We start from the raw sequence: 23,764 nt of genomic DNA, 5'->3' as shown, positions 1-23,764 counted from the left end.
TGAAAAGTAATGCTGCCGAAGATAGACCTTTACACAATTCAGAGTAATTACAGAATGTGGAAAAAAAAACGCATTAAAAAAGTTATCAAAAAAGTTTCAGGATATGTCTGCTTAGATGTGTTTACAGTGGAGATTGTTTTATGTTAGCCTTTGCTTTGGAGATGGTAAATATTAACAGGTTGGGAAGTGGATGTTTCTTTTAGCCAAATCCCAGTTTTGATGCTTTTTACATTCATTTAGTCAAGGCACCACATTTAACACCTATGTCCTGTGTGACAGATGTCAACAGATTTGTATCCAGTAGGATAGATGCGTGTGGTCAGAGGCAAACAAACACAGCAATGCGGCTTAGTTTTGTGAATATAGATTTTAAGCCAAAAATATAGATCTACATAGAATATTCCATCTATACTCTCTGTTTAAACATTTCTAAAGACAAATAATAAATACCTCATACAGCCTAGATTAAGAGGGTTACACACACATCCTGTCTCTCTCTCTTTCTCTCTGGGGCAGCAATATGACAGGCTGTGATCCTGTAAAGGCAATGCCCCCCCTGACTGTGGCCAGGAAAGTTGCCTTGTTTGGTCCCTGCCTTAGGCCTGTGCAGGTTCATGGAAGTGGCCCTCCTGATGGACAGTGGCAGATACTACTGCACTTGTCACCGGCCATCATGTGTCTGTCCAGGGGGGGTGGGAGCAGAGTGATGGGGGGTGGGGAGTTTCAGGGGGGGGTGCCACAGCAGCTGAGCAGGAGAGCAGGTGTTACTCGATGTTTCCAAGAGCACAGACATTTCTATTTACCTTCGGCTTGCCACCTCCCGCCTGACTCTCTGCATCTCTCACCTCACTCGCCTGTCTGCGGACTCGGCCTCGCTCCCAGGGCGTAGTCCTCTACAGTTCTGAATTGATACCACTCTCAAACACTACAGCGTGTTCATCAGGGATCAGGGTCACTTCAGTCTCATGTAAATAAGTAGAGCAATTTATTAAAGAAGCACAATGAAACCTTGCTTTAAAAATTGTTCTGACAGCTCTTCAGTCTGCTGCATATAGCTCTCAGCAATTCTGCTTATCAGTGGGACTCCCATTGCAACATACAGTATGTAATATGATACATAGTTATGCTTAATAGCATACTCTTGTATACTTCTAAATGCACGGCAACACTTGTAGATGTTCTATGATCGCACATGAATATGAATACAGCATAAGATCTAATTCGTTGGGATTTTGATATCACAGCCAACATCAGTGTGTTTTAGTAAATGATAAAAAAATACATCAAGACACATTCAGTTGATGATATATCTTCAGTCTGATTTCCAATGGTTTATCAAGTTTTTGGTCTCTTATAAATGGAAACATGCTAATAAGAAAATCATATAAAAGACAATTATATTTTGACCAAAACACTTAATAAATCTACTTTGTACTTTGAATTACATTTACTTATGTCATATGTGTAATGATCTGTGGTCTTTGTCTCTAGGTAGCACAGAACAGAAGGTTGGAACGATGCCAGATTCACCTGCTGATGTCAAAACCCAACCCAGATCAACTCCACCCACCATGCCACCACCTCCCCCAGCTGTCACCCAGGCAGCCAATCGTAACGCTTCCTTCACGCCCACCACCAGTAAGTCATTCCCTTGATGATCACTTCCCAGCGAGGGCCCCAGTCACCCCTTCCCACCCGTCACCCCACCCCTGCCCCCAATGCTTTTCAGAGCACCACCACAGCCATTTCAAGCTACTCATGGTGATGCAAACTGGCTGACTTCCTGGTGTGACCAAGTGGGGATGCATTTTCTTGCCTAGTAATTATACGTTTCATTTTTCAATCTGTTTGTGGCTTTTAAACAATGATGTTGCCAAATGTCTGAGTGTATGTCTCAATACACCAAAAATGGTGAGGCTGTAAACACATACCGTACATTGGTACGTAAATCAATACCCCAAATGGACAGACACTGTCTCTGCTGCTGCTATACTGCAATACACCTCAGTACCTAAGCAGGCAGAATAGGTTGGCTTATGATTGACAGGCCTCAGTTTCCTTCCAAGCTGCTTTCAGAAAAAAGCACTCATCTCTACCCTTAACTTTACCAGGAGATTTTCAGAATAATTGCAATTTCAAGTGAATGACACTGACCCAACAGTACTTGCTTTAAGCCTGCTCAAACCCTGTGCCAAAACAGTGGGGGCTGTTGAATGACTGAACGCTATGTCCCAGTATGTTACAGACTGCAGTCTAAATGCTACTGGACAGCCGTGTCCTGGATTCTGAACCTGTGTGCCCTGCACTGCTGCGGAGTCCGAGTGGGTCTGTGTCAGGCATAGCGTGTTTGTTTACCTAGCGAGGCAGAGGGCACTAGTGCACTCCTGAGGACTCCGGACTGGTTTCTTCCCTATATAGCAATGATAGTCCGTGTTGTTTCACCTGTTGTCTCAGCCACCAGTGCAGCCTGCTCTCCACTCCATAACCAGAACGCAAGTGGCCCGTCACATGGTTAGCACACATGTGGTTGGGGGGGTAGCACTAATATTCATGTGCGCAGATTTAATGGGTGGGGGACACAAACAATAAGAGTAATGAAGTGTACATTTAAAACACACAGCTGGCCATCACATTTTTCTTCAATGCGAGCAAGCATTTTAAAACTGTACATTAAACAACTGACATGCTAGTGTTGATTAATGTCAGCCTTTTTTTCACACTGGCTATATAAATATGCTTCCGCTGATAAGGGACAGGTCCATTCAAATAAAAACTACACTAAACACTAGTTACCAAAACAAGTCTACACAATTAAAGCTTTTGCTTTTTTGTATATTAATAATATTATTACTATCTGTTGCTCTTTTACACACATACACACACACACATATATATATACACATATATGTATAAAATACTACAAATAGCTAATTTAATATGCATTTTAAGACAACAACATTTTATAGGCGTAAATAGTCTTTAATAGGCTTCTGTGTCAGAATGCATTAGAGGCAAAATGGGGGGAGGGGTTGTGCTGAACCTGAAAGCTGCAAATCTACTTTCAGCTGGCAGACATGTGCAGAGTTTAACTTAGCAACACACCTGCTATTGGAATAAAAGTAACACAGGCCACGGACCTATTTTTGGCACCTCTTTAACAAGTTCCTCTTATAGTTCTGTTCTACTGAGTGAGTGAGAGACACAGGGAAACAGACTCGGGGGGGGAGGAGGGGCAGTCAGATGCTTCTACTTTCAAAAACAGCTGAAGTTAATGCACAGAGGAACCTCAGTCAAACTGGAATGAACCTCAGTAGAGGGAGCAACAAGCGGAGTTAGGGGCAAATATGAGTATATATGCAAAACATATATTTTGCAATCGAAATATGTGTTTAGTAAGTAGCTTAGGATCAACATATTATCAGATCAAGGTATGCATGTACCTCCTGCAAATTCAGATGTGCCTGCCGGCATACATCCAAGCCCTGGGATGAATTGGACTGAAGTCGGCCTGCATGGATTGAGTTTCAGAATGGACCTTACCAAGAGACTGAAAGCAAGGACACTGGAGGGTGGCATACATGATTCTTGTGGAGTGTCTGACGGTAGCCTGCTCTCTCTCTCTGCAGTGCTGAATGGGAGCAGCCACTCCCCCACGGCACTCAACGGGGCCCCTTCCACCCCCAACGGCTTCAGCAACGGGCCTGCCATGTCCTCCACCGCCTCCCTGTCCAACCAGCAGCTCCCCCCAGCCTGCGGGGCCCGCCAGCTCTGCAAGCTGAAGCGCTTCCTCACCACACTGCAGCAGTTCGGCAACGACATCTCACCCGAGATCGGGGAGCGTGTGCGCAGCCTGGTGCTCGGCCTCGTGGTGAGTCCGCCTGTCTGTCTGTTTTTCCCTTCCTCAGCTGAGCACAGTCCTTGAAGCTTTTCCGCTCCTCTTCTTAACATTATCCCGGACTATTGGGCTATAATGCAAGTTCGGCTCATATGTGCAACAACCATTTGCGCTCTTGCTCATGTCAGATCATTTCATTTGTGAGCTGGTCATGCTGTCTTTTCCTCTCTGTCCCTCTCACGTCAACCCTGGTCCTCAAGAGCTCCAGGATCTGCTGGCTCTCATACCGATCATGCTATCTTTTACTTAATCGAACCAGCTGTTGTCCCAATTAGTCCAGATTTATGATCATCACTTCTCTATACAGATTAAAGTTAAACATCCTCTTTGTGTCAATATGTGTTTTGTTATTTTGTTGCTATTGTCCAACCTCTAGAAACATTGCTTTATTTTCTCCCAGAATTCCACTCTGACTATTGAGGAGTTCCACTCCAAGCTCCAAGAAGCCACCAATTTCCCTCTGCGGCCCTTTGTCATTCCTTTTCTAAAGGTAAGGACCTTCACACAGCTTGAAACCTACACCTTCAAAACTGAAGCCTTTATCACGCTGTACTGCTCAACCTTTAGACTGTCACCTTGGCCTTTGCCAATCCTTTCCCAATGTGCCCCCAATTTTGTACTGTAAAGACCTCATCCATGCAGTCAAATCTTAAGTTCCTTATGGTAAAAGAAAACAAGACAGATTCAATTCATTTTAATGTGACAAGAACTCTTATCCATAAAATGCCTCCAATAACACATTTTTTGACAACTACTTGAGTTACTGTCCTGCTCTACATCAACAAGCAATTAAATGAGTACAAGAGCAAGGTAAGAGCACAACATGGTGGTGGCAACATAGTAACTCCACACCAGCCTTTTCACAGGTCATGGATTTCTTGCAATAATGCAAACAGATAAACACACATCCCTGATTCATGCCCCGTCTGCAAGCGAAATGACGAGCTGTGGTCCATATGGCAATCATTTGCAATTCATTAAAATTGGCACACTTGTGTTTACTCTAAATCTGTCTGTGTGCAATCTTGGGGGAAGCTGAGCAGTGGTGTTTAGCGGGAAAAAGAAGATTGCATGACAGATGTTCACGGCCCGCTCAGACCAGGGGCTTTTTGCAGTGCTGATGCAGATCTGCTGATCCCAGCCCACAGTCCCAATCGACAGCCCTGGATCAAAGTGTCAACAGTTTCTTATCAGAAAGACCATTTGCTTTGGTTCCTCTTCGGGACTGTTTAACCCTTAATTGCATTTGCCTAATGTATGAAAAAATAATATGTGGGATGATCATGCACTTTATATCACCAACATCGTCAATATTAGCACGCAATAATACTATATCATCACTTGCAATTATACTAATAATAATTATCAGTGGTGGATTGAAAAAAAATAACAATTAAACAAAATATTGTAGTACAGGCTACTCAGGGCTCGGGGGGCTGTAAGGTTGGCCAGTCAACCCATTCCAGGCTGTATTGCTCCTCAATCAGAATGAATTGGAGACATGAGAAGCCTGGCTGTTTCCTTCCTTGAACAGATGCAGTGTGTCTCTTCTTCAAACACACACCCACGCTCGCAATATGGGGGTAGCCCTGATGAGAACGAAACACATTTCAGGAGAGCTCCGTTCCTGGGAGATGCACGCTTCGCACATGGGGAGCTGGCAAGGCGTTAAGCAGTAACAGCTACAGAAGGAGCATATTAAACAACAGATAGAAGCAGCCTGGGCGGCATCTGATAATTCAACCCTGCTGTACTGCTGCACATTTCCTAGACACACAATATTTAACTGCCAGCGCCAGTGCCGTGCCTTAATTAGAAAACCTCTGTTATCTGAACAGGAACGGAAACATCAGTCATGGATGCCTCTTGTAAAATAAGCTGCAAGTTAAAAGTTTTGCAAATGCAATCTGAAAGTTTAAAAAACTAAAAAACAGCCTTTCAGTTCTATGCATAACTATGTAGTTAAATGTTGCATATGTTGCCAAGCTTCATACCCTCCTGAAGACTCAAAAGACTGACATCACCCCTTAGGCTCACATACATAGTAAGTCATATTATGTAGACCAGATTGTTGCAGTGTTAAAAAACTATAAATTATATTAAAATATGAAGCTGAATTACAAAAAAAAACACTAAACTGTTCAACTATTGCTTGAGGCTTTCGGCTGTTCTTCGGTCTTATTTATTTTTAATTCAGCTAAAATACATATATAGGTGCACACTCACTGGTATTCAAAGTGATGAAGTAATCTTTTTTTGACACTCTGTTCGGCACCAGGTGAAGCCATTTTACACAAAAAATGTATTATGTCATATCCTAGAGTTATACTAACCTACACTCTGCTTGCCATAACATAATTCACCAAACTGACCTACATTACAGGGGGTCATTCCAGCAGGCTGCAGTGGAGCCTAATTTGACTGTGTCTCTGTGTGTGTTGTGTGTGTGTCTCTCTGCCCAGGCCAACTTGCCCCTGCTCCAGCGAGAGCTGCTGCACTGTGCACGGCTGGCCAAGCAGACGCCTGCTCAGTACCTGGCACAGCACGAACAGCTGCTACTGGACGCCAACGCCAGCTCTCCCCTCGACTCCTCCGAGATTCTCCTGGAGATTAATGAGCACGGCAAGAGGAGGACACCTGACAGGTAACTGCAGCCACCCCCACTCTCCCAGAACTAAGCTTGCTCCCCATCCCCCATCCTCCCAGCATTCCACGCACCCACTCACCCACCCCCACTCTCTCTCTCTCTCACACACACACACACACACACACACACACACACACACACACACGCTGCAATCAGGCACCTTTTTCACTTTTTCACAGTACAGTGCAGCTCGCATTCTCTGTTAGAAGACTTTTTTTTTTCAGGGTTGAAAGTGTTTATCTGCATTGCATATACTTGATCTTAACTGTAGATATTTATTCGTTCTAAACTGAAAAAGCACACTGTTCAGAGATTACTCCTTAACAAAACATTTGCAGCTTCATTCACAATAAAATATATATTTATATTTTTAAAATCAGAAACACAATTACCCACTATAAGCAGCAACCAAAAAAGGTTGTTTTTGCATTACGTACAGTAAAAAAACAGTTTTTTTCTACTATTTGAGAATGAAATCAGCTTAAGGTATTTCAAAATACAAACTGCATAAATATCTCAAACTGAGACGTAAAAACTAACAACTTTACTGCCCCGTGCTTAGCCAAGACACAAAGACACAAATCCTAGCAGCATTCTGGATGAAGGTAAAGAGACAATTCCAGATGTTACAGATGTATTACTGCTCCAGCAATTTGCAAAATACTCATACTTGGAATGTTCCTGTTGGTACTTAGAACAATACACGTCCACATGTGCTTTTGTATTCTATCCATGTCCGCTGTATACTTCGTATTTCAGAAAAATAATTGGCATTTCAGATGCATATTATCATAGAGTCCCCCCCGCCCCTCTCTCCCCCCCGAATCGCTCGGTAGCTGCCCATATGTCAGGGATGTGTCCAGATGGTTATACGCTGAACCCCTGCTTTAGCTGATCCATGCAGGGTGATGGGGATGGGGATGGGGAGGGGATGGGATGGAATGGAGGAATGGGCAATCCCCCTGTAATCTGCACACCTCCGCCTCCACACCACTGGCTTACTGTGTCAGCGCTGGATGTTCCAGCTGTTGCTGTGATTTGTGAGACAACGCGACGGCCAGGGCTGCGCTTTAGACAGAGAGATTCTCTGTGGTGAGGCCACAGGCAGAGCACTGCGTGAGAACAGGCTGCGGCTAAAACTCAGCCAAAGCACTTAAGGCTTCAAACGGCATCATAGAGCCATGTCTCGTCTCCACCTCAATTCAGCGGCGATGGTCTTTTAAGTGCTGTTTGGATTCTTGGATAATGCCATTAGTTTACTTATGGGAACAAAAAGAATGCTTTAGTGCTTAGGCAGATTAACTAAATATATTAATAATGCATCACTATAAAGAGGTTAATTGTACAGGTTAATGGCATCCAGTGTTTTGTTACATAAGACCTACAGTTTAAACTCCTTATTTGTTTTGGGGTTCTTTTCAAGCAGAGGATGTTTAGCTAACTATGGAAAATAACAACGCCAAACAATGTATTAAAGTAGCAACTCTGTACAGCAATTCACATGTTTGGGGAGTGATTTCCCGCCACTCACTTGTACCCTTGTCTCTTCTTCAGGACCAAAGAGAACGGTGCTGAGAGAGACCCCCTTCACGCTGAACACCTCGCCAAGAGGCCGTGCACAGTGAGCCCCAGCCAGCGCTACAGCCCCAGTAACGGCCTGCCCCCACACCCGCCGCCCAACGGCCTGCCCCCGCATCCCCCCAACGGCCTCACCCACCCCACCCCTCCGCCCCCCCAGCACTACCGCCTGGAGGACATGGCACTGGCCCACCACTACCGGGACGCCTACCGGCACTCTGAGCACCGAGAGTCCCGAGATCGCCACCGCCAGCCAGGTGAATGGAGAGGCGCCAAACACACACACCCACACTGACGCCAACACATACTCTTACACTCCCACCAACATATATGTCCAGAGAAGCACTCTTGTATACCAGCACCACATTACACTACTGTAGAGAGCCACAAACCAGCAGGTATTACTAAACTTAACAAATCACATAATTAGTCATAATTAAACTGTTCTAAGTCATCAGATGCCTATGTGTCAAAGGTAACTGATAAAACTGTTGGATTGTGGCTTTTGCGGACCCATGTTTGGCCCGCCCTGGTGTAAATACTCACACAGACACAGACAGATGTGCACAAAGACACACACCTAATCACTCCCTCGTCAAACCTGTAGAACACTCAGATAAAACCAATACGGTAAGTACATCTTTTTCACGTCCTACTCCAGGAGACAAATGTCAAACAGTTTGCGAGCTGAATAGTTTCTGCTGGTGTTCTGCTGCACTGACTGCACACAGCATACTCCATCACTCACAGGACAATCAGGACAGGATGAACAATAGCTTGCCTGTGAGGGTACAGCACACACACAGCTTGCTTATACAAGATATAGATTTTCCAAACAGCACAAACATGCACACATTGTCACTCAGGGCTTCGCAGAGCCAGGGAGTGTGCCTGGCCAGCAGGTGAGCACACACCTTTCAAAGGGCTAACAATATAAAGCTGTACCAAGCCATTAAGTACCTAGGGCTCCAATGTACAATCTGCCTGTTTAGTGGTCTGTGAATCCTGCAGAACTGTGATCTCACAGCACTACTCTACTATTTATTTTCCCAAAGCTATTTCTGTCTATGCATTGCCAACAAGAAAGGAAAACAATTTGAAATACTTTATTTTCATGAAACACTGCACAAACCTAATGCCACTGATATGAAAAGCACTTCTCTGCCATTAACTCAGGGCTGTGACTTTTGTGGAGGTTTTATGACTAACAAAAATAAAGGTTAGAAGATGAAATAAGAAGAACTTAATTTGTCAATTTGGTTAAAAAAACATATGTAAAAGCAAAAAAAATATTACTAATCATATTATCATCATCATGGAAAAAAACATGACTTTGGTGTATGGCTTTGGAATGTTTTGATTTGGGTTGCATTTGTCTCATAACTATCCCTGGAAAGGGGCCACAAAACAGTCTCCTCATAACTTGACAGGTTTATATAAAGCAGTCCTGCAGTCTGAGTGCTTACCAGAGAGTGTTTGTATTGCAGCCGTGCATGGAGCCCGTCAGGAAGAAGTCATCGATCACCGCCTGACGGACAGAGAATGGGCAGAGGAGTGGAAACACCTCGATAATGTACGTGTTGCTGGGGTACGGCTCCCCAGTTTTAATACCTACCATGGTGTACGTACTTCCAGGACACAATGTATACATTAACCAACCATTCATCCAAACCACAGTGTAAGCTAGAGACAAGTGGTTGTAGAGTCTTTGAAGATCAAATTTAACTCAGATTATTTATGTGGACATTTCTTCACAGATCTATCCTAGCTGTTTGCTTATAGTCTCTGTAGAAAAAGCTCCCTGGGATAAATGGCAGAGAAGGTAAAGCAGTTCTACCACAGCTATAGCAAGTGCTGTTAGTCCTTCACCTTTCTTTAATACTGCATTTCACAAACACCAAAAAAGGGCCACAGATGGAGTGAAGTCCCCAGTGGAGAGAAGCTCCAGCTGGGTTGAGCAGCTGAGACAAGGACTGCAGTCATGGAGAGAGCCAGCCTCCGCTGGGCCTCAGCCAGATTAGAAACACTCCACTGAAAATAAATATAGCTGAGAGAGAGGTCACAACAGTTTAGCAGACTGGGGGTTGTGTATGTGTGTGTGTGTGTGTGTGTGTGTGTGTGTGTGTGTGTGTTTGTGGGGGGGGCGAATGGGAAGATGAGTCAGTTAGACTTCTCACATCAGCAGCACAGCTGTCCCAATCCCATTGTTGTTCTCTTTAATAATTCATCCACAGTTACAGCTTCACTCGCTTATGAAGTGGGAGGAGAGCTGGAGACACGTACAGTCAGCAGGCACACACTGCTTCCTTGGTTATCAACGAAGAGGCATTGCATACATGAAACACAATGAAGAGAAACACGGCAATATTTGCAATACAGTGCCTTGCAGTTCTCTGAACTGCTGTTCAACTGCATTGCAGCTCTAGCCTGCTGCATTTTTACAGCTCTTGAACTTGTTTCCTGATGTCAGCATATTAAGCAAGGGAAAGGAATTCTTCCATAATCAGGAATATTATTAATGTAAAACAAATGTTCAAAAAACATTATTAGAAATAATGTATTTGAACTCGCTTTATGTTCTCCTGCTGTGAGACTAGGGAGTAAAGTGGAGCTCTGAAAACTGTGTCCAGATATACTGTGGACTGTAGCACCATGGATTGGCTTAATACGTCTAAGAGCAATCTCTTGCTTATCAGTACCTCCTTGTGTGAAGATACCAAATTGTATCGCTAACTGCAAATGGCATCGGCGTGCATTTAAAAGCAGTGGTGCACTTTTGGTCTGACCTCAGTTTCTCTCTCCTCCCTGCAGCTGCTGAACTGCATCATGGACATGGTGGAGAAAACTCGGCGGTCTCTGACGGTGCTGCGCCGCTGCCAGGAGGCCGACCGTGAGGAGATGAACCACTGGATCCGCCGCTACAGCGATGCCGAAGATATGAAAAAAGGTGGGAGCTCCGCCCAGCGCCCTCCTCCTCCTCCTCCTCCTCCTCCTCCTCCTCACAACTCCTCCTCTTCCTCCACCTCCAACACTGCTAACAGCTCCGAGACACAGCCGCTAGGTATTACTGCCAAGACCGGGTTGCGAGAGTCTGCCCTCTCCCAGGCAATCACTCCATACCATAAAATAGCACCTTGATTATCAGAATGTTGTCTTCTTAAAAAACAAAAATGACGGAAATCTCAGTGTTGGTTTAATGAAGCACAAGTATTACAGTAAACTGCAGTTGTAGTTTATGACCGTTGACTTGCACTCTTTGCTGTGTAAGTGTCTTTATCAAAGAATTGTTGCGTGTATCTCTGGCCACTTGATGTGCTCTGTGCTGCACAGAAAATCCATTATACGATGCCATTTCTGTGAATGGAGATCACATTTCAGAGAGGGCTTTTTTATGGCTGAAAGTGAAGTAAAAAAATAAGCGAGTGCCACCCTATTAACAATTTATGAAAAGAGCTGCAGCCTTAAGTCAATTCAACTCAAATTGAAAATGCAGCCGCTAGTCGTTTTTGGACTGTTAAACTGAGACTTTATTCCACTTTAGGAATACATGTAATTTAAGGCCTGGGTTTGGGCTGAAATGTTGGATACGTTTCTACGGTGTATTAAAGAATTTATAACTTAACTTCATCTTCAGAGTCAATAAATAGTGAATAATGTCAACATCATCAAAAATACTAAAATTGTGTTAGTGAAGTCCTTTCGCTTTTAAATTAAGAAAATTCTGTTTTTCTATTCACGTTGTAGAAATTCACCGGGATTTTTTGCACAGACCCCCCTCAGGATATATGCCTGAAGAAATCTGGAGGAAGGCTGGTAAGAACTGTGTGTCTTGGCAGGCTTGTTATGCTAGATAGCTGAGGGGATAGCCTAGTTACATAAGGGCATAGATTGGATTCCCATGTGTTATTAGTGATAAGTGCTTTCCATCTGTCACCGCTATGAAAAATGACTGCAGTTAAAAGTGCAGTGAAAATGCAGTAAACGGGCGCAGTCAACAGCAGTGCAGTGTAGGTAAAATGCGGCTTAACTGCACACCACTTTTTTGGGGGTAGTATTAGACCTAAAGTGAAGGTATATAGGTGTCCTTGTTTCGAAAATTGTTGCCTACTTTCGTCTTCAAAAAGGTTCCTAATTGCTCAACAACACTGAAAGTCCAGTCTGTTAAAGTACCTGCTCCTTTTAGTGACTGGAAATATGTGTTCTGAAAAAAGCAAAAAATCTAAGAATCCACTGTTTTGATATATTCAAATGTTTCCTATTCAAAGTGTCATGGCAGCAAGTGCAATTGGAAAAAGATAAACTATTTAAAAACAAATCTAATATAACAGCTTTTCAGTAATCTAAATTTATAATGAAAGATTGTACAGAAATCTGACAAAAACTAAATCTATTTACATGTGACTGATAAGTGCATTCTGGTTGAAATTGATGCACTGGCATTCCTGTCTGAATATCTGGCAATATCTTAATATCTTTGTTAAAGGAGACCTATAATTTTCACTTTACAGCAATGTTCCTGAATTGAAATTTCAGAGTATTGCACAGTCCAGCAGAACTGTTGTCAAAGTGCAGTTAAGTTGCAGTCATATTCAATTCTGCTGTTGTCTGCAAACCTCGGCTGCATTTTCACTGGCAGTAATGCAATTTTAATTGCAGTTGTTTTTCATACAGGTACTACAAGTATCCCGCTATCGCCAGCACTAAAGCAACTACAAAGCAAACAGGGTGAGTAAATGCTCCTATCTATTTTAATCAAGTGTCTGTTGGATTATAAATTGAGTTTCTCTGAGATACACAATTTCTGCCTAACTGCTGTCTCTAAGCAGGGTAACTAAAGAACACTGGAGAAATGAGTTATTTTTAATTAAAAAAAAAAACATCACATTTTCAGAGGTCTACTGAGGTTTGAACCTGTGCTTTTGAAAAACAAGATCTGAAGTGAGGGTGGGGGGGAGCAAAAAACTGCCAAATCCCTCACGAAATTAAAACTTTAATATAGCTGCCCCTATGTTTTCCATTAAGCGCTAATTGCTCCAGCATCTGCTCCAGAGCCTCCTTGATAACATTAATTAAATTTGCAAAGTAATCTTAGTAGTGCATGCATTAATTCTGATAATTGAGCAGCCAAGGTTTGTATAGATACAGAAAAAGCAAGTGCGCAGAGAAAGAGAAAGAGAGAGAGAGAGAGAGAGAGAGAGAGAGAGAGAAAAGGTAGGGAAAGGGGGGGACTAAATCATAAGACATGTGGGAGTCCTCCAGAGGACAGTGCTGTAGAGTGCATTAACTGCTTCCACAGCTAGGGTCCCAGTAGTGCTGGGATCCATGTATACTGGGAGACTCTATCATTTCCCATTCACTGCCCTGCCCTAAGGGTGGCTATGGTGGTACTTACAGGACTGGAGCAGGCTTTAAAATATGACGGTAATTTATGCCAGTGATCTTTTCCCCAGATTGAAAATGACTATAATAATCAGCCTATATAATTAGAGAGCTTTGAGTGCCTGCCTGTAGAAAGCTGTGCTTACAGGGTGGATTGTGTCTCAGTGCTGAAGAGTGGGGGGGGGATTGGATTGGGCTCTCAGTGGGGGCAACTAAGACTGACTTATACTTGTGTCATCTAGTTCAATGGGAACAGCTACTTTTGCATGTAGTGAATAGTATGCTTTATATACTTTATTGTACCTATGAGATCAGCAAAATGGCTAGGAATTCCACTTCATTTGCAATTTGTAACCAATTTTTAAATTATTATTAAAGAATAATTCATGGGATCAGACTTTAGTATCAAAGTCATTACTTCTCTTTCCTTACTTTGAATGTCATTTTGATTCCTTTAGAACAGAAGGGTAAAAGCAAAACCCAAAAGAATCCTAGCAATAACAGAAAAGTCCAAATCTGCTAAACAAAGTTTCAGGACGGCCGACTTTGTTGACGATTCTTACCAGAATAATTTGATTTAATTATTCAAAATTTTATGACAGAGTGGTTTTAAATCTTGAATGAAGTACATATGTTGGCTGACACGAAGCAGGCTAAGAGCTTAGTGTACTTCAGTAACGTATGGTGAAGAGGTGTCGGGGGTATTTGGAGCAGCAGGCAGTGTTGGGGTAACCCGGCCCTGCTCTCTCCACAGAGGAGGCGGTGAATGAGGTGAAGAGGCAAGCGATGTCAGAGCTGCAGAAGGCCGTGTCCGACGCCGAGCGCAAGGCCCATGAGATGATCTCCGCTGAGCGGTCCAAGATGGAGCGGGCACTGGCTGAGGCCAAGAGACAGGCCTCCGAAGATGCACTGACCGTCATCAACCAGCAGGAAGATTCCAGCGAGGTGAGCCCCCCAACGACCAACCCTCTGGTCTACGTTCATAAACTTCATTGTTCATTATCATTGTGCTCAGCTGTCTAATTTTTCCTCATGAGACAACAACAAAATAAATTGTGGGCAAGTGTGACATAAATCTTTCAGGGTGCTTTTATCAATGGTAAATGTTTGTTTTCATTGTCGGTTTTCCTTAAAAATGTCATTAAAGTTGTTTGAATGCGTCCCACTGACAGACCTGTACACAAGACTGAAGACAGGACATACATAGACGTATATACATTAAACAACATGCTGCTGATTTCTTCTACAGGCTGACTTGGGCCATTACAATTCTCAAAAATATCCACCTAGTTTTTTTACATGGGGCAAACTAAGCTCAGTGGCAACGCGAACAAATCTGCTCCACGCTAACTGGAATCTGTAGTCTCCACAACACATTGCGATAACAAGGAGTATGCCATTGAGGTTATCTTTACACCAATGTTTGTGTAGCTGACTGCTGAAGGCGTTTCTATATTTAACGGGAGCAGTGCATTCCTAAATTAAAAAGGTTAACACTTTGCTTCTGTTTCTTGTTTTAAGAGATTAAAAAAACAAAAAAACAAACGAAGCCTGTAGCCAGTTGTTGGGGAGGTTAATACTGGGCTCTTACTGGGTGTTAATAAGGTTAATGCTGACCCTTGTCTTCCCAGAGCTGTTGGAACTGTGGGCGGAAGGCGAGCGAGACCTGCAGCGGCTGCAACACAGCGAGGTACTGCGGCTCTTTCTGCCAGCACAAGGACTGGGAGAAACACCACCATGTTTGTGGGCAAGGTCTGCAGGGGCTGCCAGGGAGCAGCAGCGTACCCCTGGGCACCCCCACCTCCTCCTCCTCGGCGCCTCCCACCCACTCAGAGAGCACTCCTCCCGCCCCACTGTCCGTGCCCAGCCAGGCCAGCGGGGGCAGCAGCAGCAGTGTGGCCGGCAGCCCCAAGGAAGCCAGCTCCAGCAGTGCCTCGCGATCCACAACCCCAGCCACCCCTGCCCTGCTGGACAGCGCCTCCCGCTGACCCCTCCAGGCCCCTGCGCTGTGCCCGCTGCCCCACTGCTGCTACAACTCACGCTTTCCAAAAGAGACTGAGGAATCTCCGTCGCAACCTTCCGGGCTGTAACTAGTGCTACGATTAATACTGCGTCTACTTCTTAGCTACCTGAAGATCTCATTTTTTTCAACTTTTCAACCTCCAAAATGACCTCTCTGTCTCTCAGTCACACAAATACACATACACATGTGTACGTGTCTGCAGTAGTGCATAGCCAGGGCTTATTTTACACGTAGCCAAAAATGAAAGAAAGAAATATAAATATAATTTAATATATTGGCTGCTTTTCTAAAATATGTTCCAATCCATTTCATAATTGGGTTGTGTTTTTATAAATTACTTAATATAAGATACCACAAGATCTCCAAGAAACAGTAAACATAGCTGTTATTTTGTAAATGTTACACATTTATTTCTGTTAAGATACTACTTAAGTCGTTAATAACACAGTTCTGTTTTCAATGGACACTTACTGTTAGGTTTAACCCAGTATTTCGACAGATTAAAACACATAATGAAAAGGCAGCTTTGAGGAATATCAGCTGTTTCTATTCCTGGCGTGCTGCACATATGGCTTCTGTAAAATAAGCCCTGTATATATGGTATATATGGGGTGTGCATAAAATCCACAACATCTTTCCACTGTTCCCTGCACGGCACATAATACTACAGACTTGACAGCTTACTGTAACTGATCATTTCCATTAAGCGAAGGGATTCCCTTTATGGGTTTATGGAAAATTGTGCTCCCCCATAATATACATATATAGATCTATTGGAGTTCAAAGAAGAACAGGTTCCTCAATGTGTCAGGCCTTGGTAGAGTCCTCAGTGGCTTCCTGCTGCCCTTTAGAACACAACAGACTTGGAAATATCCTCACAACCTGTTTCTAAAGGAGAGCAATGGAATCGCCACATATGGTGCATTTTGTTTCTTGGGAACTCTTCCGAATGAAGGCTAACTGTTTATATATAAAAGGATTAAAGGATTACTTTAAATGTTTCATTTTTTTGGCTTTAAAAAAAAGAAGAATAGTCCAAAAAATTCTAAAGGAAAAAAAAAAATCACCCGTTAACTACCTTGCTAGCTAGCCAAGAAAATCTATACCGGACTCACCTCTCTGCTCTGATGTGAACCCAAATGAATTTTAAATACACAATCCAAACCTTACTATTTTTATTACACTGCCAAAGTTACTAAGAGACAAGGAGAAGCACTCATCTTGTTACCAAACACAGCTACTTCGACTTCTCAGCAGCAAAGTCAGCCCAGAGAGAAATAGGCTCCAGAATACACGCAAGATACACAAGCAGAAAAACAAACTAACTCACAACAAAAAGAAAAGAAAAAATCAACACAATACTGTGATTGCGGATTATTGCTTGACAGATTACTCAAGCTCCCATGTGATTCCACAATGAAGGAAATGGAGAAATTCTGTGTCAAGAGTTTTCAAACAAACAAACAAAAAGAAGCATACGAAAAATGAAAAGGATGAAATGTTGAATAAGACAGTGACTTTTGTGAATGGCAATGGATTGGAAAGAGAAAAAAGATACTTGGCCCAAAAATGGTGACATAAGCTGCCAAGAACCTCAAAGGATTAAAAGAGAATCCAAGCAAGCATTGTACAATAGGATAACTACTCTGTTATTATACTTTTTTTTTGTAGCTTTGAAGCGGAGACATTTCAACGGGTGTTACCTTCTCATTTCCCCTTCTTTTCCAAAGCATGAAAGAGTAAAAAGCGACTAGTACGCTGTGTATACTTCGTTCTCTTCTCTCTCTCTACCTCCCCCTTCCTCCTGCGTGTTCCTCCCTTCGTCTCATCCTTCCAAATTGACGTCCTTCCTCCTTGACAAGACCTCTGGGCAGATATCTGGGAAGGAATCAAACTTGTTTGTAGATATTATTATTGTTATTATTATTTTTTTTCAAAATGTCCCGTCAATGATGCTCGCCTGTGCTGCCCGAGTAAGTTTTCAAAACACGTTAACAAAAAACTAAAAAAAAAAAAACTAAAAAACTAAAAAAAACTAAAAAAAAAAGGGACTTTATGTTTTAGGTTTGGGCTGAACTTTGTAGCAGAAGAAAAAAAGAGTCCCTCTTGTATCTATAGTAAGCGATGATAAGAAAATCCTTATGTAGAATATTTTATATTGCTCGCATTGTAAGACAGTGAGAGGACGGAGGTGCAATATGGAAAAAAAAATTCAGCTACTGAATGGAACCTCAGCTACCGCCCATAGGGCAATATATATATATATACATATAAATATATTTAAAAAAATAATAATAACAATAACTTAATGTGAATGTATATAGTATTTAAAGAGGTCCAAAAATGTGTTTGCCAAATAAGAGAAACCTTTAAAGTATAAAGTTTAGAATAGAACATTTTTTAATTTTTTTTTATTGAAGGAATTGTAGTTACTCATTCAGAAGCTTTGTTTTTCCAGATTTGCAAAATCCGTCGTGTGTAAATTAGATGAAAAAGCTGAAGAAAAATCAAAATCAAATGATTATCATATGTAGTCACTGTAAGCATTAAACTGTAGCCAGTTCTGTTCCAGCAGAAAAAAGATCTGTTGCTATGTTGGAGTATCCCCCTTCCCTTTGTGAAATTAAGCAAACACTGCATGCTTGATCATATGTGCACATCCCAGAATTTTGTGTTGTCTTTTTCATTACATGATCGTTTCCCCTTGACTGGAGAGGTTTGGCTCTGATGTAAAAAATTGCTCTGCAAGCCCGGGTTCTATGCACTGACTCAGCTGTAGCTCAAACGCAACAACCAGTTGGGTTAAGAATAGATGTTTCTATTCAACTCTCGGGTTTCAACCACGAGGATTTACTCAAACAGGCATTTCAAATGTGTGAAATATTGCCATCCATTGGTGCAAAACGTCACTGCAGTGAGTTTTAAAAAGCCACAATAAGTGAAAAGTACAGATTAATTCATTTTAGAGTGCTGAAGAACTGAAGTATCAGCTCTAAACCACCATTATAAAATTATTACTGACCTTAAATTAATAAATGATGTAACAAGTAAACTATATTAAAAAAAACTAATTTAAGAATATATTTACAATTGTTATCTGGTGACTAGTTTCTAAAATCCTTCCAGCTATATATCTATATATAGTTTTATTCTGACATAAAAATCCAGTTATGTGTTGTTATTTTCATTTTTGAACTGCTCCACTTTCCCTGAGGAGGTCTTCTTGGTGGCCAGAGTATTTAGCTGTACCTGGTACAAAGGTGTCTGCAGATAGTAATGTAGTTTATTTCCTCAAAGACTATTTCTGGAAAATCCAGCATAGAAGTGATTTCATCATCAGGCATTACTTCACACATTCCTTACCAGTATTACACACATAAACAGATTCAAAACATCAAAGTGTAACATCAACCTAATTTTAAACTGCCTTGAAAACCTTCACTTTTTTCCATTTTCAATCCATATTTACACTATAAGTATAAGAGTATAAACCAGATGTTTCTATGGAAACAAGACTAAATAATCCCTCCTGTGTGTATTTTTCACTCATTTCCTGACACGTTGTTAAAATACATACAATAGAAGATTTATTTGTGTGGTACTAAGGATTTTGCAATGAGGCAATTAATCACTTGCTGTCATATACCAAATAAACACAAGATAATAAACGTGTGTTAAACTAAGGGAAAGTGGTGTAGCTTTGGAATTGGGGGGGGGGGGGCGTGATTGACGATTAATTTAGTGGAAAAACTGTATGATTCTCTTAGCAAATTTTGGGATTTACTATGTCATGTTGTTGTTTTTGAGGAGTTTTGGTCAGTGCATAAATGTAAGGCTTTTGGCAGAGATGTTTTCATGATCATCCTTGTTCACTATTATAAACGAGACTTTGGCTGGAGAAGGGGGGCTACTGGGCTTTTTAAGAAGAAGATGTGTAGAAAAACAAACAAATAAATGAAAAAAAAAGAAAGAAAGGGGGGGAAAGCATTGTAAGAATCATAGTAAATATAGAATCCTACCCAGTTTGGCATGCCACACTTTCTCAGTTTTCCTAGTGTGTGTGATTTCCATAGGTCAACTCTCTCTTCTGGATTGATTTTGTTTTGGACTTGAGAGCAATTAAATAGAAAATAAATTATCATTGACTTAAGTAGCTAACTGCAGCAAGCTGATTTGTGTGGGCCACCAAAGACAGCCAATTGTGCTTATGCTGTGTAATATCTGTTACAGAAGTCAGATAATGCAGAACCTAATTGGAAAGTGCATCTTTGGTTATGAACCATTAAGATGTTTAAGACAGACTATTGCTACCAAACAGATTCTTAAACAAACCGCCTGCAATATTGGTTCTGAGCATCAGTCTAACAGTTTAAGAATCAGCCTTAAAGTGTGCTCCTCTCTCCCCAGCCAATAAATACATAAACAAATACATACATAAATAATCTAATGACTTTTATGTTGTAAAAGAAAAAGTGAGAATATGATTTGGCCAAATACCTCTGAAATGGACCAAACTTGAATGTCTTTGTTCCAGCTAATTTCCTTTGCAGTATTCTTGTGCTTTTGTCTGCCAGTTAGATAGGGGGAAAGGAAATAATCTGGCAGATACAAAGGGTAGGCTTTCTTTAGTACTCACAGTTGTTTATAATTATTTATCATGTTAAATATGTACATTGTCTATTTTCATATTTCATAAACAAAAGTAATATATAAAACATTTCAAATGTGATGAACTGCAAGGTACCCTGAATATATATGTATGTATGTGTGTATGTATGTATACATATATATACATATGATATATATATATATATATGAATTGCATAAGATAAGACATGGGTTCCTCTTTATGTTGTCGCTATGTGTCTCAACCTCTCCAGTGTTATTTTTCCCACCCCACTCCCCTGCCCTCCCCTCTCTCAGCCCCCCTCTCTAGCTGTTATTGATCACTCTACCTCTGAGTGCTTTGTGAACCGCGTGGGTAGCAATTCCTGTAAAAGAGTAGCAAATAAAAACCAAATCACGGGGGTTCTGAGAGCAGTGTGCTGCTAGCAGACATGCAAACCCACTAAAACTCGCAGGCGAAAAAGCTCTAATGGTTTTCTTTTGGAATCACTTTTTTTTTTCTTAAAGTCAAAAGTCAGACAGAGAGACAAATACTAAAACATTTTATAGCACTTCTATACCATCAAAACAAAGTGACTGCAAAAAAAGGCATCCTCCATCAGCAATTCAAAGCTAACACTAAGCAAGAGAATGTACAATAAAATACTTCAGATATGAACCGGAGCTCCAGTTTTGACTGGAAGGGAAAATTCTTTGTAGCCTAGAGAGAATGGACAGAAACACATTCCCACTCATCCTAAATCTACATTAGCGATCCATCAGTATTATCTGCCTGACAGTAGTGGAGCCCAAGTGTAGTTATAAGGATATCGTGCTTTACTGGTTTAATCTAAAAAAAGCCCTTTCAGTTAACTGGCATATGTCAAATATTTTTTAGAACTTCCTCAGTGTAATTGGAATAATAGCTGCATGTTTCCTGTGGTTTCAAACTCCTGAGACTGTAACTACTGCACTTGAGAATTACTCAAGCACTTAAAGAGACAAAATTTTGAGTCCTTTTCATAGATGAGCTCTGGGACGGACTAAAATACAAGCTATTTTTGTCTGGTGACAACAGAAGCACTTCTAGTTTAATAATGACAAAAATGGAATCTAAAATTCTGCAAAGGTGTCACACGATTTTTGTTTTTTTTCCCCTCTACTCCATATTTACTTTTGTGATGGCTCTTCCAATGATAACAGAAACTCTTTAATCAGATCTTAACTGCAATATCAAAATGACAGGCTTTTCACCAGATTGCAAAATGGAACACCACCATAGCTCTCAATGACTGTATGTTTTTTCAAGCACTTAATTTCTTACTTAACACTGCACTTCAAAACAGAATTCCACTTTTGCTTGTGGCATCTCATTGTAACATACTGGGAACAACTAAGAAAAAAAATAGGCCTTCTCTTACAGAAAAGTGAATTGTATTGCTTTGTAAAGGAGATGTAAGCCTGTTTGTTTTTGCCTCTATGAGATAAACCAGGCTCCAAGGATGCATTATATACGCAGATTGTATTTTGGACATTTTTATTTTTTGTTTTATTTAAGGCTATTTGTATTTAAACCCTTGCCATTTATCATCCAAAATAATTAAAAGCACAGACCAAAGCATTTCTACATGGCTTTAGATCAGACCAGTAATCAGTTTTGGCATGCTGTAGACAAACCAGAGAAAATGAGGCTCTATACCAACTCTATTTGTAAACCAAAGTACCTGAAACAGACACACATGCTCAAAGCACAAGAAAGAAACTAAACAACAACCTTCAATGTAAGGGTGGGGATTGAAAGAGTTTGAGCCTATCCAGTTAAGCAATCAAAGCACATAATTGCTTGTCTTTTTAACAGAATGCCTCAGCTAAGAATAGCTCTTAATCTGGGATGTTGAAAACGATTGCTGTTTACACTCTTACAAAGCCTTGGAATAGGCAGGGTTAAATACATCAGCACGCATTTTTCTTTTTCTTTTTCTTGATTGGAGAATGTTTCACTGTGCAAAGCCTCTTGAGCCACCTGAGCTTTAATTAAACTTCAAAGGCAGAAATATAAAAGGAAAATGAGCAAATCAACAGCCGCCGCATAGTAAGCTGCAGCTTGACCCCACTGCGTTGACGGAAATGGGCAGAGAAGGGGAAATGCTTTCGGACAGCGCAGGATTCATTTCATGAAGTTAAAGGGGGCACCGACAGACACCCTGACCTAGGTAGCTAGGGTGAGCACAGTGCACATTATCCAGTGCTATCGATCAGCTGCGAGATGAAGAGACAGCTTCCAGAAGGCTTTGTATGTCTGCTAACACATGTTAACCCAAGGTATTATTTATTTGTCACAATTCTGTCTACAAAGAAAACCAAAATCAAACCAAAATGAATTGAGAGAAATGTAATATGGGGGGTCTCTTTGCTGACCTCGACTATACTTTGTTGTATTTCCGTTAAAAGGGGATTTCTTTTAGACCAATATAATCTCTTGTGCATCTCTCTGGAATTTTGTTTCAGGTGTTCAGGTGCCAGAGGCTGAGTCAGTGAGTCTTGTACCCATTTCAAACTGTGGAACGAAGACTAACTAGAGCTAGAGAAAAGGGGAGAACCGGCCTGCGTATTACTGTTTGCCAAGGGAGAGTGAAGGATTGAAATATTCTGCTTTGAGACTATAGGCAAGATGCATACATAGTGAAGGATGGTTTCAAATTCTGGTTTAAAGGGGAGGGGAAATTCTATCATCTATTTATTTTTACAAATCTGAGATGAATACTGCAGCCCTACAATATCTTTTTAAACGTTGTTATTTTGTATGTGTTCACGCCCATTATTTGGCCTCACTCATCATTTAGTAATGAGTGTTCAAGGATTACCTTAATGCTTAAAAAATCTGCAACAAGGAAATGTCTTGTTTAAGAACAGCTTTCCTTTGCTGCTATAAATAGATCGACCTGTTCTTTGTGCTAACAGGTGCAGGAAATCAAACCCATCCTTCTCGGCAATGAACTCCTGTTAAATTAATTTGATTTTACAGATAAGGGGTATGCACATTACCATAGTTTTTATGGGAAAACATATTCATGCAACAGGTTAGCTCATTGCCAATTTAGTTTTACCCCAAGCCACCAGTACAGCAGATTGCATTTACTTTATTAGTCTAAAAATTCATCTGGTTTAATAACATAAACGGTTTCACAGTTGGGCACTGATGGAGTTCTGAAGAAGCTATCGTAAAGGTGGCTGCCGGCACTTGGTTTCTTACAAGCCATTTTAGGGAATATTTCTTATTTTGATTCTAAAAATTGAAGGTTTGAGTTGCTATGTGTAGGGAAGCATTATATACTGTATCGTGCAATACCTAATTACAGAAAAAAATAATGACTTTATATAGGAAGGTTGGTGTGTTGAAGAAAATGTTCTTTTCTGTTCTTTTTAAGGGTTCTGTGATCATTCTATAGAAAAGTGAACTGTGCCAGGAGAATTGATTTTTTTCTATTGATTTTTTTGCATGCTTCCCCCTTTTTGCTATTTCCCTTTCTAATTGTGCGCTATGTTGGACATGTGAAGCTGTAAACATTCTAATTCAGGTTATTGTCTGTGTTGAGCTCCGTATCTGTGTAATTAAAAAAAAGAAAATTGAATATGA

At 41.2% G+C, this 23,764-nt stretch overlaps 1 protein-coding gene across 3 annotated transcripts in view; it reads left to right on the top strand.

The window, feature by feature from the left end:
• The window catches only part of cbfa2t3 (CBFA2/RUNX1 partner transcriptional co-repressor 3), a 51,957-nt gene extending 28,193 nt beyond the window's left edge, over positions 1-23,764 (top strand). Inside the window, exons 2-12 of one of the 3 annotated variants that reach the window (XM_066713746.1) lie at positions 1,496-1,638; positions 3,627-3,868; positions 4,296-4,385; positions 6,358-6,539; positions 8,097-8,377; positions 9,608-9,693; positions 10,932-11,067; positions 11,865-11,933; positions 12,792-12,845; positions 14,254-14,444; positions 15,131-23,764. In XM_066713746.1, the coding sequence (XP_066569843.1) occupies positions 1,496-1,638; positions 3,627-3,868; positions 4,296-4,385; positions 6,358-6,539; positions 8,097-8,377; positions 9,608-9,693; positions 10,932-11,067; positions 11,865-11,933; positions 12,792-12,845; positions 14,254-14,444; positions 15,131-15,487 (1,831 nt within the window). In that variant the 3' untranslated portion in view covers positions 15,488-23,764. Of the gene's footprint in view, positions 1-1,491; positions 1,639-3,626; positions 3,869-4,295; positions 4,386-6,357; positions 6,540-8,096; positions 8,378-9,607; positions 9,694-10,931; positions 11,182-11,864; positions 11,934-12,791; positions 12,846-14,253; positions 14,445-15,130 lie in introns of all 3 variants that reach the window. The other 2 variants (XM_066713745.1, XM_066713747.1) reach the window with 2 other exon arrangements.

Source organism: Amia ocellicauda, chromosome 9 (assembly GCF_036373705.1).
Source record: "Amia ocellicauda isolate fAmiCal2 chromosome 9, fAmiCal2.hap1, whole genome shotgun sequence".
Classification (NCBI taxonomy): Eukaryota; Metazoa; Chordata; class Actinopteri; order Amiiformes; family Amiidae; genus Amia; species Amia ocellicauda.
Note: the sequence above shows the minus strand (reverse complement) of the source record. Positions and strands in the feature narration are given on the sequence as shown.